Here is a 14,867-nt window from a genome sequence, read left to right on the forward strand (position 1 = left end):
ATGTAGTAATCCAATAATTATGCTTCCCTCTTCTTCTTCAGACCCAAAGCTCTAGCTTTATGTGCTTAACAAATTTTACTTTACAGTATTAAAAACGTGCATAGTTACTAATTAGATTAACTCACGTATGACTGGATAGTTTTCTACAAAAACTACATAGCTCTTCAAAGAATTATGTTTCAATTATTCTAAAATTCAGAGAATATTTTTTAAAAAGTAGTTTTACCTCTCACTGCTACTGAACAACCAGGTGATGCTAATTTCAATTCTAGCTTTTCTTTCTGAGGGACATATTTGGAAAGAAAGAGAGGTCCCAAAGAAAGGAACAGTAGCAAGGGAAAGCAGCAAGGGGTCCAAAATGCCCTGTAAACTGTTACAAGGCCCTGAAGAGCTCACATTGATGTTAGATCTAACCCTACTAGGCACTTTCCTATGTACTCTGTCTCATTTGATCCACACAACAACCTGGAGAGATCAAGACACAGAATAAGATTCCTTCTCCCCATTTTACACAGGAGGAGCCTGAGCGACTTGCCCCAGATCCCGAAGGACAGCTAGAACTTGGGCCAAGTCTCTGGACACCAAAGCCAGTGATGCTCTGACCGCACTATCCTGCTGCTTCAACAGGAGGAGGTGACTCTAGACAGAAATCTCATAATAAGCATTTTCTACTAAGATTCTAAATTTAAGAGATTCTACCTTTGGAATTTACTCTTTAATCCATCCAAGAAAGTCCAAGATTGTTTACCTTTCCTGTAAAATAGAAGGGCGCAGGTCTCTCAGCCTTTAAATGGAAATGAAGTGGGTTGCAAACTGATGTGAAAGCTTTTGTTCCTAAGAGTTCAACCTCACTTTGGGGCCAAATGAGCTTTATTTAGCATCTGTAATTTCAAAACCTGTAATAGTAAGCTGATATTACTTTATTTTCTTTACTGTAATTTTAAAATAACAAAATGGTTACTCCATATAAAGTATATGAAATGATCAAATAAAGGAATGTTAGATAAAGGCAAAAACTTATCGTAAAGACACAAAATGCTAAGACCTATATCCTGCTAACCCAAAATGAACAGTTATGAACACTGAAAATTATATGGTAGAGGCAAAAACCTCACACGCTGAATTTTAATGAAAAGAAAATCCAAATAGTCTATGCTAATACCACAGCAACAGTGAAGATACTTGAAAATTTCCTGAGAATTTCACAGATTCAAGGTGGTGTCAGTTTAAAAGTGTTCACATACTAAGAAATCTGTTAACTGATATTAAGCAAGTATCCTTTTTTGCAATCTCAGTAATACCAGCACAAGGGGAGAGAGGTGACGGAGGTAGAAAGACTTCCCTCTGCCCCCAACGGTAAACACCCACCACATATCTATTCTAGGGGCATAAAGGACGTTACAGAGTCATTGCAATGACTTATGAATCTGCATGTAAGAAAACATTACTTTCCAATACAACAAAAATGACTTAATATGAAAATTTTAAATAAGATAATTTTAAATGCTCTAAGTTCCTTTCTAAAAGATTAAGAGATCTGAGAAAACATAAATTCTCCATTTGGGGCTTAAATAGATTCATTGAAAAAAAAAATCCTTGCTAAAGGAACAAACATTAAACATGAAGATCACCTTTAAAAATACTAGTTAGGTTCATAATGAATGGGGCACATCAGGTGTTTTACCTCAAAGTCATAAAAAATGTGACCAGTAAGCATGCACATGCCTCAAACCATGAAGGCTGGGAAGAGAAAGAGGAGCAGACGAGCAGGGGCTGTCAGCTCCCCCAGCACCCCCCACCCCCACCCCACTCACCTCGTGGTGCAGCTCAGCTATCTGTTCTTCCAACTCCCTCACGTACTGGGCGGAGTCCGACTTATTAAGCTGCCCTTGAACCTTCCCTTCTTCTTTCTGTTGGAGGATAATAAAGCAAACTCTTGAACAGGTTTTCTCAATTCCCAAGGGATCTGAACCACAGCGCCCTTATTTCAGAGAAGAAAGATCAGGTAACCGAGATCCTGTCACTCAAATATCATCGCCTGAAATCCTACAAATCTAGTCTGCCAAACTATCACGTAGAAGACGTGATACTTGCTGCTTCCAAACAACTTTTAGTACAGAGGTTTTCATGCCTTTTTGTAGAGAGTCATGAGAAAGATCAAGTAACTGAATTAGTCAAAGAATTAAATTCTTTTTTTTCCCCTGACAAATTTCTAAGTAATTGAGAAAGCCTACAGAGCAGTGGGGAAAGACTGAGTCTGATGTATGCTTGTTCTATGACCTCTTGGGCACCAAAGGCCACTCCTTTCGGTCCCTAAGTTTCAGAGCAAGCATCCATGTGCAGCAGCAGAGGGAGTTCCCTCCCTTGGAATTCCAGGCATCGATGAAACCACAGTCTGTCCCGCCTTCTCAAAGGGAGAATGATCCTCTAACTGGAACCCCAAGAACCAATGTAGTGAGTTTGTGGAAAGTTCTCTGAGGTGTCTCTGGGTAGTCCGTTTGTGCCTAGAAGGAAAAAGAATATTCTAAACTGTCCAAAGAAGGATGTGTCAGTTCTGGTAGGAGAAGACTGAGAGGGTCGAAAAGGCTTCATGGTCAGCCCAGATCTATGACCTGGACCAAGCTGGTGAATGCCTTTTGGCCTGTCCTTTCCTTCCCATGGCACAGGATGAGGTATTTTCACAAGTGACACTAACAGGATAGTGATGAATGTCAGTTCATGGGATCAGAGATTGAGAGGTCATCAAATCAATAGATTCCACAATGTTCTTGGTGTTCTCAACACCAAGAGTTCCTTCATTCTAATATGTGCCATTAGTCAGACCAAAGGCTGAAGGTGAAGTGAGCACAGCCTGAACACACCTCCCCACACCTGCTACTGCTACCAGAAGAACAATTCAGAGAATATTTCCTATAGTCAGTGGATAAGTAGCGCTATCTTTGTACATAAAAAACCATACACACATACCCAATATAAACACCAACCACAGCTGTTGTCCAACTGAACATAAACTACCAAGAGGCAAATGCCCTGAGGACACATATTCTTTCCTCACCTAACAATCTCTAAAAATCAATTGAATTTCACCTGAGTCTAAACCTGACCAATCTGGTTTTGTAAAGTAAGATTTCCTGGCCTCTATCACCTCTATTTACTTCCCTCTGAGATTTGCCTTCCATTTACACCATATATACACGAGCATAATTACTTATATGTTATCTCCCCCATATGAATGTGAGTTCCTCAGAAGCAGGGGCCATGATCTGCATTTCTTTTTAATCACCAACACAATGCTTGGTGCCAATAAATACTTGTTGACTGACTGAGAGGAATCAGCATCAAATCAGGGAAATAATTTTTCCCTAAGGAGCACACGGTAGATTGTACATTCATATTACCAATCAAATTAGCAAAAAAATTATGAGAGAAAGAAGATGGGAGCTGTTCTTTTCAAAGTTATATACTGACTCTTTTGGAGGCAGCAAAAGCCATCAGAGAGGATTCTGGAATCTAAACAATGATACACACATGGCTATGATTTGACAGCAACTATTCCTCTAACAAACATTTATTCAGAGCTTTGAGGTTTGCAAAACACTTCCGTGAATGATCTCATTTGAGATGCCCCAGAACTTTTACAGATAAGGAAACAGAGGCTTTAATAAGTTAGGTGCCTTGTCAACAGTCACACAATGAGCAGGAATTCTAACCCATGGCTCTCCTGATGCTGCTGGAGTCCGTCAGTTCACTCCATCATGCTGCCTCTCAAAAAACACGTTGTCATAATGAAGCCAAAGATGAAGGAGAAGTAAAATTTTAAATGGTTTCATAAGATTAATGATGAGCAGATTCACCCACAAAGTCACTGATCTGGTAGAAGAAGCTTCTCACTGGAAGTTTCCTACACTGTAGAAATCACAGGACCAGCAAAAAATCCAAACCAAAACAAACCTTCCTGCCTCCCTCTGGGCTCTCTGAGTCCTGATTCCTTAGGTGCATGCAGTGCCTCCTACTGAGGGGAAAGGTCTACAGAGGCTACCACATTCATTAGGTCAGCTTCGGCTCAACCTAGTTCAGAGATCTAGTTATGGAAATGAAAACAAGCCAGGACTTGTTAGAAAACCAAGGTTATTTGAATAAAGCAAAAATGATAAAAATGTAACAGGCTATCTTGAAAGTTCCCTATCGCAGGTGGCCTTAAAGGAGGGTTTTAATCGAGAATACTTATGCTTTGGAAAGGGATTAGACTAAAGGAACCCTGCTGTTAGCTCTAGCGTGAGGTCCAATATGCTGTGGGGCTGGATGTGCCTCAGACCAAATGGACCCACAGAGGCAGGTCTACAGAGTGCAGGTGAAATCTGTCCAGTCATGCCTCTCATCTCACATCTATGAATTTTATTTTGTTAACCTAAGTGGTATCCTTTAAATTTATTCTTATTGAATTTCATCAATTTTTTTTCCTGATCCCAGTTCTATCATTTATATGTTATTTATCTATCTTAGCTTTGTGCCATCTATAAATCTGATAAGCATGTCATCTAGGCCTTTATCCAAGTCACTGACCAAAATGTTTAATTTAATATTTTATTTTTCCCCCAATTTGGTGTAAAAACAATTTTTAGCATTTGTTTTAAAATTCCGAGTTCCAAATCAACTCCCTATGTATACTGAGACAAAAAGCTTGTTAGCTTAAAGCTCAAAATTAATGCAAAGATAGAGTAAAATTGAGAAAAAGACATGCACTTAAAATAATTTCAAACTGAGCCATTTAAACAAGTTATTATGTTAAGAAATGGGAAATAAATGAAAGAAAAGATGCTCATACAGATTATGTTTTCATACAAAAGTTTATCCAGTGTCATAATGAGTGATAACATAAGCAAATTAGGGGAGCATGGAAACATTTATCTGTCAGATCTGTGGTTAGGGGAAGTTTATAACCAAACAAGAGATAGAGAGGATCATAAGACCATAAGAGGTAAAAATGGATAATTCCAATTGCATGATATTAAAGTTTTTGTGCAAACAAAATCAATGCAGCCAAAATTAAATGGGAAGCAAGAAACTAGGGGAAAATTTTATAGCAAGTTTCTCTGATACAGTCTCAGAAAACTTTGTCATATTTATAAAATAGGAGCCCTTCCCCAACTGATAAAATAGTCAAAGGATAAAAGAGGCAGTTTTCAAAAGAAGAAATCAAAAGTTCTCTATAAGCATATGAAAAAAATGTTCTAATCACTCATCACTAGAGAAATGCAACTTAAAACAACTCTGAGGTACCACCTTACAACATCAGATTGGTTAAGATGACAAAAAAAGACAAATGTCAGAGAGGATGTGGAAAAATAGGTAGGCTAATGCACTGTTACTGGAGTTGTGAACTGATCCAATCATGCTGGAGAGTAATTTGGAACTATAAAACTGTGCATAACCTTTGGCCCAGCAATACCACTAGGTCTGTCCCCCAAAAAGATCAAAGGAAAGGGAAAATAATTTATTTGTACAAAAATGTTTATAGCAGTTCTTTTTGTGGTAGCAAAGAATTGGAAATTAAGGGGATGCTCATCAACAGGGGAATGGCTGAACAAGTCATGGCATGTGATTGTGCACTATTGTGCTCTAAGAAATGATGAGCAGGATGGTTTCAGAAAAACCTGGGAAGACTTAAATGAACTGACACCAATTGAAGTGAGAAGAACTCAGAGAACAACATACACAGTAACAGCAATATTGTGATGATAATCAACTGGAAAAGACTTAGCAACTCTGATTAACACAATGACCCATGACAATTCCAAAGGACATTAATGATGATAAACGTTATTCACCTCCAGATAAAGAACTGATATACTCTGAATGCAGATTGAAGTACATATTTTTTCTCTATTTTTCTTGCTTTTTCACAACTTGGATAATATGCATATATGTTTTTATGATTTCAAATGTATAATAACTATCCTATTTCTTGCCCTCTCAATTAGGGGAGGGAATAGGAGGGACAGAGTTTGGAACTAAAAACAAAAAAAATTTTTACAGTAAAAAACAAAGATATCCAGTGTTGGTTAGCTAGTCAACTAGCATCTATGAAGCAACTACTATGTGCCAGGGACTGTGCTAAGCACTAGGGATATGAAGAAAGGCAAAAACCCCAGTCCCTGCTCTCAAGGAACTCACACTCTAAAAGGAAAGACAACATGAAAACAACTCTATACAAACAATTTGTGTACAAGTGGATTGGGAAAGGCTTACAGAAGGTAGCCCTCTAAATGGACCCTGAAGGAAGCCAGGAAAGCCAGGAGACAGAGATGAGGAAGAGTATTTGGCGTAGGAGGCTACAGCCAGCGAAAATGCCTGAAGCTGAGTGACAGAGTATGTGTGCAGAACAGTAAGGGGGACAGTGTTACTGAAGAGCAAAGTACCAAGAAAGGAGTAAAGTAGAAGACTGGAAAGCTGGGAAGAGGCTAGAGTTAAAAGCCAAACAGAGAATTTTATATTTGATCCTGAAAACGACAGGAAGCCACAACAGTTTACTGGGGAGTGGGGAAAAGGGGTGGGAAGAAAGGGTGACATGGTCAGACCTATTTTTTAGGAAGATCCATCTGATGGCTGGATGAAAGAATGAATTGGGGTAGGGTGAGACCTGAAGCAGGGAGCCCAAACCAGCAGGCTACTTCAATAGTCCAGGCTTGAGGTGATGAGGGCCAGTGTCAGAAAAACGGCAGTGTCAGAAGAGAGAAAAAGGTATATATAAAAGATGTTATAAAGCTATAAAAAAAAAATGTAAGCAGCCACAGACTGGATATGGGGAGTAAGAGACAGTAAGGAATAAAGGTTGACACTCAGGCTGTGAGTTGGGAGAATGGGACAATGGTAGTACACCTGACAATAACAGGCAAGTTCAGGACTGAGTTTGGGGAGGAAATAAATCCCATTTTAGATATGTTGAGTTTAGGCTGTCCTATAGGATGTTTCAGATATATAACAGGCACTCTGAAAAAGCAAAGCTGGAGGTGAGGAGAGAGTCTAAAGCTGAATAAGTAGATCTGAGAATTATCAGCATAGAGATGGTATTGAATCCATGGAAGCTGATGAGACCACCAAGTGAAATAGTATGGGGAGAGAAGAGCAGAGGACCTAGGACAGGGTTGTAGATGATGCCCACATTTAATAGGCACGATCTGGATAAAGATCCAGCAAAGAAGACTAAGGAGTGTTCCGATAAGTAGGAGAACCAAAAGCAATCAGCATTATCATGGAAATCCAGAGTAATAAGAAGAGGGTGACTGACAGTATCCAAGGCTGTAGAGATGTCAACAAAGGGTGGGATGTAGGGGTCAAGATAGTGGGGTAAGAGGAAGCAAGGGAGCCTACCTTGCCACTAATCCCTTCTCTGCAATGATGTAGAAAATGCTTGGGAAAGCCAAGAAAAAGTCACAGTGAATCATTTTACTAGACCAGAACAGCTAGGGAGATAGAGATGGGGGACTAGGGACAGGGTCTAGATAGGAGTGAGGACAGCACAAAGCAGTCCAGTGCTCTGGCAACCAGGGCAGAAAGAAATCTTAGGGTCTCTTTGAACCAGCCCTGGGTGTGGCAATGGGTGCCATCTGGCAGCTCAGTCACTACCATCCAGTTCTGGGCCCAAATCCTGGGTGGAAAGGAACAGCTATAAATACAGCCCAAGATGTTTACTAAATAAGGAACAAATTCTGGAAATGTAGCTTCGTGACTTTGATCGCAGGAGCAGAGCAGGCACTCAGTTCTAGCCTTCAGACCAGCATCTAAACCTGCAGTGGAATAACCAGGGTAGGTGTCCCAGATCAAACTGGAGTTGGCAGGTTCAGTTGCTCCCAACCGCCAAGTGGACTAATGACTGAGTCCCGCGGCAGTCTACTGAAACTCTCAACCCTGTACAAGCCAACAGACCCAAACTTGGGTCAAGAAGAGCTTGCAGAGCTCAGACCTCTCCCCCTATCACATCACTTTGAGAACAATGAAAGCCTGCAAGTGAAGGGACTGAGCTGTGACTGAAGGACAGAAGCTCAATGAAAACATCCCTCTACCCTGCCCCCATGAGAAGTGTGCAGAGCCCAGCACTAACAGAAAGGCCAAAGTCAAGAAGGAGGCAGGAAGAATGAACAGACCAAGAAAAGTATCTGACCATAAAGAGGGGCTATGGTGAGAGGGAAGCTTAAGACAGAAACATGAAAGAAAATGACTTGAAAATATCAATAAGCGAAGCCTCAAAGAAAAATTCAGTTTGGACACAAGTCCAATAAGAATTCCTAGAAGAGATAAAACAATTTTAAAGAGTTTAAAAATTCCTTTAAAAACCAAATAAAAGCTATGAAAGATATGAAAAGGAAGAAGAATAAGAAAAATTATTTCACATAAATGAGGTATACAAGTAAGTTTATATAATTGGAGTGGGGGATGGAAGGGGGAAACAAGTGACACTTGAACCTACTTTCACCTGAACTGGAATATATATTCACACAATTGGGTATAGAAATACATCTTACCTAACAGGAAGATATGAGGGAAAGGGATTGAAAGGGGAAGTGAGAGGGAGGGGAGAAGGACAGGAGATTAGAGGAAGGTTAGATTAAGGGAGGCATTAATCAGAAGCAAAACAGACTCAAAGAGGGGGAAAAAAGAGAAGGAAAAGCATAATAGAAGGAAATAGATAGTTAGCGAACATAACTGGGAATGTGAATGGGATGAACTCATCCATAAAAAAGAAGAGGACAGCAGAATGGATCAGAAACCAGAGGCGCACAATATGTTGTTTGCCGGAGACACACTTGAAGCAGAAAGATACAACAGGCAGGGTTACTACGAAGGGCTAGAGCAGAATCCGCTATGCTTCAGCTTAAGCAAAAGAAGCAGGGGGAGCAATCGTGATCTAAGAAAAAGCAAACGCAAAAACAGACCTAATTAAAAAACATAATCAGGGAAACTACACTTTGCTAAAAGGTACCATAGTTAATAAAATAATATAACGCTAAACATATGTACCCCAAATAGTACAGCATCCAAATTCTTAAAAGGAAAAGTTAAATGAACTACAAGAAGAAATGAACAGTAAAAATTATACTGTGGGGGACTTCATTTTATCCCTTATAGACTTAGATAACACTCACCATAAAACAAACAAGGAGTTAGGGAGAGGAACAGAAGTTTAGAAAAGTTAGATATGCTAGTTTTCTGGAGAATGAATGGAACAGCAAAAAGTATACCCACTTCACAGTTGTTCACTGCAACTTCACAAAAATTGACCATGCATTAGGGCATAAAAAGCCCACAAATAAATGCAGAAAAATTAAAGACCTTTTTTTTTTTACCGACCATAATGGAGAAGTACTAATCGTTCAGGGAGACACTGAGCCAGTATAAATCAAATGACAATATCACCTAAAATAATTTGCTTATTCAGTGCCATGTGAATTAAACTACCACAGACTACTTTACAGAGTTAGAGAACAGTAACAAAATTCATCTGGTGGAACAAAAGGTCAAGAATATCAAGGGAATCAACGAAGAAAGAAACGAAGGAAGGAGTAGCTGTATGTGATTTCAAACTGAAACAACTGGGAAATAAGAAATAAAGAGGCTGAGCAGTGGAATAGATTAGGTGTATGATATCCAGAAGCCAACGAACACAATAACCTAGTGTTTGATAAAACCAGCGATCTCAGCTATTGTGGCAAGAACTCACTTTTTGACAGAGAGGTCAAGAGGAATAAAGACACAGAGAAAAAGCCATTAGATTTGTCAAATTAAAAATCATTCATAATTTTTTTAATCCAGTTTTACTTTTAATTTCAAAATTAATTTCCCTCACTCTCTACTTTTCCCACACTGAGAAAGCAAGAAAAAGAAAACGTATTTCAGATATGTATAGTCAAGCAATTCCCACATTGGCCATACCCAAAAAAATTACATCTCACTCTGCACTGTGAGTTCATTGCCTTTATATCTGGAGGTGGGTAGCATATTTCATTAAGATAGTTAAGAAGAGAGAGGAAAAGGAGTGGGAGCATTGATTGTAGACAGTCTTATCAAGGAGGTTAGCTACAAAAGGGAAGAGGGACTATGAGGACTGGCCTAGCTAACAGAAGTGACTCCATGTTTGACCACTGACTGACCTTGCCTATGCACTGGCAGGTTCTTATGGGCCCAATAATTGGTTTAATAAGATTCACTTAGGCAACGAAAGCAAGACTCTCCTGATAATAATCAGCTCAAGTCAACTTCATCTGATTTATATTTACGTCTGCAAAGTTAGAAAAGTTTCTCAATTTTGCCTTTGATTAGGAGAATGGAAGGGAGGCTTGAGGTTTGGGGTACTCATTGATGCTCCTAAAAGTGCCCCTTCCACTTGGTTCCTGTGAATTTACCTGACATCCCACCATGTATCCAGACCACATCCTGTGCTTGCCTGGGGGACTTAAGGGCTGGGGAGCCACATGCACACCTTCTATACCTTTATCCAAGTCATAGGTAAAAACATTAAACAGCATGGGGCCAAGCACCGGCCCATGGGGTCCTCCACAGGAGACATCCCTGTCACACTGATACTGAGCCATTAAAAAGGCTATCTTGTTTAATTCACATTTCTCCAACTTATTCACAAAAGTAGTAGGAGATACTTGATTCAAAGATTTGCTAACATCTCCCTTCTTGCTTCCTCCTCTTAGTTTTCCTGGCTTTCTTCAAGACTCAGCTTAAATTCTACTTTGTGGAAGAGGTCTATCCCAGGCCACCACCTTCTCCACCCCTTCCAGCGGCTTTCCTGTGAGATTAACTCCAATTTACCATCTGTATATCTGGATGCACGTGGTGGTCTGCATGTTGTCTACCTCAATAGCACAGTACCAGGCAGAGGGTAGGAGCTTTATAAATGCTTGCTGACATGTCTACAAGACAGCTACTGAAGTTTATTGAGTGTGTGTGGGGAGGGGTGTGTGTGACATGGTCAGACCTGCACTTTAGGAAGATCACTTTGGCAGCAGAGTGGAGGATGACTTGGGTAGGGAGTTGAGACAAGGAGACCAACTAGTGCTACAGTTCAGGTGTGAGGTGATGACCTCCTAAACCAGGGTGGCAGCAGTGTGAGGAATAAAGGGGGCATAACAGAGAATTGTTATAAAGATAAAACTGACAGGATTTTATAATAGATTGGAAGTGGAGGGGTAGGGGGGAAGGGAATGGTGAGAGTGAAGAGTTAAAGATATGACACCCAGGTGGCAAGCTTTAGTGTCTGGGAAGGCAGGGGAATGTTCGACAATAATAGGGAAGTTTGGAAGAGGGGAGATCATGGAAGGGAAGATAACAGATTCTTTTTATGACATGATGAATTTAAGATGTATGCGGAAATCAGATCTGAGATGTTCAAGTCAAGTGGAGATCTAAGAGGGGGGTCAGGAAAGAGGCTGGGGCAGGATGTAGAATCATTAGCATAGAGATCATAATTGATTCTATGGGAACTGATGAGATCATCCAGTAAAACAGGATGGAAGGAAAAGAGAAGAGTGCCCAGTTCAGAGCCCTGAAGGGTACCTATGATTAGCATCTGCCAGAGGAGTCCTAGAAGGATTAGCTAGACAGGTAGAAGAACCAGGAGAGAGGACAGTCACAAAAACCTAGAAGAGTATCAAGGACAAGAGAATGAGTGACAGTGTCAAAGAGAGGTCAAAGAGGGTGAGGCTTGAGAAAAGCCATTAAATTTGGCAAATAAGAGATCAATAGTAATCTTGGGGAGAGCAGTTTCAGGTGAATGATGAGGCTGGAAGCCAAACTGCAGAGTTAAAAAGAGTGTAAGAGGAAAGGAAGTCAAGGCCATCAACAACAGAAAGTTTAACCAATGGGACAATAGCTAGAGGGAACTGGGTGGATCAGTGAGGATGTTTGAAGGTATGTTTGTAGGTGGCAGGGAAGCAGATGTAGACAGGAAGAGACCAAAGATTAGTGAGAGACCAAGGATGAAAGAAAAGACCATCTGCTGGAGGACACAGGATGGAAGGGGGATCACTTGTACATACAGAAGGGCTGGCCTTGGCAAGGCATTTAGGGGAGAAGAGGGAACTCTCAGCAAAAGGTCTCACTTTTTCCCAGTGAAATACGAAGCAAGGTGGGAGGGTGGGAGAATGGGACCATGTAGGGTTTTAGGAGAGATAGAAATGTGTGGAAAAGCTACTCTGGTGAGTCAGATAGTGAAATGACCAGGCAGGTGTAAAAGGATTGCCTTGCTATAGTGAGGATCCAGTGGAGATTACACATGTAACATAAACCTGGAGTGGAGCCAGTCAGTACAGTTTTGTGATTTTTTTACAGCTTCAATCAGCTACATGTGAATAGAAGAGGTGGTGGCAGATGCTGGGAACACTCTAAACTTGAGTGTGGAGAAGAGTGGAGACAGTGCAGCTAGAGCAGGAGCGAGTGGCCTGGGAAAGAGCTGAGAGGTGAAAGGAGCGAAAGTCACAGTGTGGATGAACACAGCTGGAAGTAGTGAGGCAGAGGGAAGATTGGAACGATAAATGGCTTTAACGTAAGGGAATTTTGGAGTTCATCAACGGTGCATTTATGGGTGATGGCACCATCAAGGCTATAGCCATCTCTAACATGTAGCTGAGGTAAAGTACAGGACTAGGGTCAATGGGAAATGAGTACAGTGAGGAACTAGGAGATTAGGGTTTCTGAAGGAATATCACTCTCTTTTTTGAAGTTCCCCAGTATCAGGGACATTACAGGGTGGAAAGACAGAGAATCTGGCACTGAACTCACTGCAGGAAGGACAGTGTCCTGAGGGTGGCCAGAGCACAGTTAACAGAATCTTGACTGCAAGATAAATATGGACTAACGGACCTTCAAAGGAGAAGAGATTACTGAGTGACAGAGGAAAAGTCTGGAAAAACAAGAAATATTCTGATTTCCCTACTATGACCTGGGGATATGTCTAAAACTACAACTGGTACTCTGTGGGCTGTACTGTCATCAGGAGGAGCCAGGGAAGTGAGAAAAGAAAGGATTAACAATGAAAACAAGTTTGCTAACTATGGAGCAGGCTTTCCAGACAGCACTCACACAACTGCCCCCTTAACTGAGGTCTTTCCACTTCTTGCCTAGATTATTGTTATTGTTTTTTTTAGTTAATAATAAGCCTTTATGGAGACTAATGAAGATGGCAGGAGTAGGAGGAAGCAATGTAGTCTGGCTTCCATCCCTCCTTCCTCACAATTACTCCACAAAGACCTAGGAAAGCCCCAGATCAAGTCCTGATCAGGTCAACAGAATCCAGTGAGAAAGATGCCCCTCTAGGACATGGCCTGAACTGTGCCTATGGTGGAGGCATGGACCCAGCACTGAGGGCCTGATGCTACGCAGAGAGCAGGGGCAACAGGGACTACTAACTGGCAGCTCTGGGCCTCGGCTGATCCAGGAAGAAGCCTGCTCCTGGGTTGGGCAGACCAGGCCAAAGAGTGCTTGTGGGCTTCGGGTTGTGTCTGGGCAAGAAGCAGGAGCAGCAGCAGATAGCAGCTGGGAGACTCTGACCCTGGAGCAGGGGCTTCAGTTCAGCACCTAGCAAAGTTTGAAGCCACAACTGATAGAGGGCAGGGAGCTTAGAGCATTAAGAACTTTGGGATTCATTACGATTTTATTTTTTAACATGTCAGTAATTGTATTTCAATATAATGGATTTCCTTTTTTATTCTATGTATTTTATTTTATTCATTTAAAAACCTGATTCTGAAAGGGGGCCATAGGTTTCACCCAACTGCCAAGGCGGGCATGACATAACAAAGGTTAAGAAGCCTTGGCTTAGAGTCAAGAAGACTTGAGTTCAAATCCTGCTTCAAAAATTTCCCCACCGAGTGATGGTAGAAAGTCACTTAGCCTCTCTGTGCCTCAGCTTCCTCATCTGTATACTTAATCTCTCCAATCCCATCTTGCTCTGAATCTTTGGTCTATAAACTAGAGAGTAAATGGAAGGTAACTTTAGAAGGGACAGTATTCCCAGCTGGGAGGGAGAGCCAAGAGAAGCCATGGATCTCACCTAGATGACGCCAACGTAGCCCTGCTTCTGACTACTCAGTCCATCTTACACACTGACGCCAAAGTAGTTTTCCATAAGCACAGATCTGGCCATGGGACTTTCTCTCCTCCTCCCCATGCCTCTAGAATAAATTAACTCCTCCCCTGTTTAGCTCTTAAAGCTATTCGCAAACTGGCTCCAACTCATCTTTCCAGCCTTGCTTAACATTACTCCTTCTCCCATACTCTGGGATTCACTCAGCTAACCTCTGTTCCTCACAAGGGACAGCCCATTTCTCACCTCTGTGCCTTTGCATCAGCCATGCCCTGGTCCTCCTCATCTCTCACTCAGAAGCCCTTCTATTTCTTTAAAGAGCTGAGCACCACCTTCTGCATGAAGCCTTTTCTAACCTGAAAGATTGCCAGTCCCTTCTCTCTCAAACTACTTTGTATTTGGCTGCTTTGTATAGATCTGCCTTGGTTAACTTTACATTTACCTCATTTGTACAGAACCAGACCTATACAGACCTACATTTACACAGACCTTCCCCCCACCCCAACTAAATCGTAGGCTCTTTGCAAATAAGGACAGTTTTGCTCTTTGCACTTGTACCCCTGTGCCTGGCACACACCTGTGGTTTAATAAACGCTTGTTGATTGATTCTAAGTTACCTTGGCATTGTGTAGTGTGCTGTAGTGGAAGGAGCCCTTGATCAATAATGAAGAGACCTGGGTTCTAGTTCTAGCTTAAACCTGTTGGATGGCCCTGGGCTGTGGATATGTCAACTCTTGAGGCCTTTTCTCCCAACTGCCAGCTCAGAGGTCCTGCACCA

At 41.3% G+C, this 14,867-nt stretch overlaps 1 protein-coding gene across 13 annotated transcripts in view; it reads right to left on the minus strand.

Annotated features, from left to right (window-relative positions):
- Positions 1 to 14,867, minus strand: part of EVI5 (ecotropic viral integration site 5) — a 237,682-nt gene that overhangs the window by 50,256 nt on the left and 172,559 nt on the right. For 10 of the 13 annotated variants that reach the window (XM_072649091.1, XM_072649090.1, XM_072649089.1 and 7 more), the window contains one exon: positions 1,815 to 1,910. The exons of 1 other annotated variant lie outside the window; for it this stretch is intronic. In XM_072649091.1, the coding sequence (XP_072505192.1) occupies positions 1,815 to 1,910 (96 nt within the window). Of the gene's footprint in view, positions 1 to 748; positions 897 to 1,814; positions 1,911 to 14,867 lie in introns of all 13 variants that reach the window. 2 more of the 13 variants (XR_011975757.1, XR_011975758.1) reach the window with 1 other exon arrangement.

Source organism: Notamacropus eugenii, chromosome 2 (genome assembly GCF_028372415.1).
Source record: "Notamacropus eugenii isolate mMacEug1 chromosome 2, mMacEug1.pri_v2, whole genome shotgun sequence".
Classification (NCBI taxonomy): Eukaryota; Metazoa; Chordata; class Mammalia; order Diprotodontia; family Macropodidae; genus Notamacropus; species Notamacropus eugenii.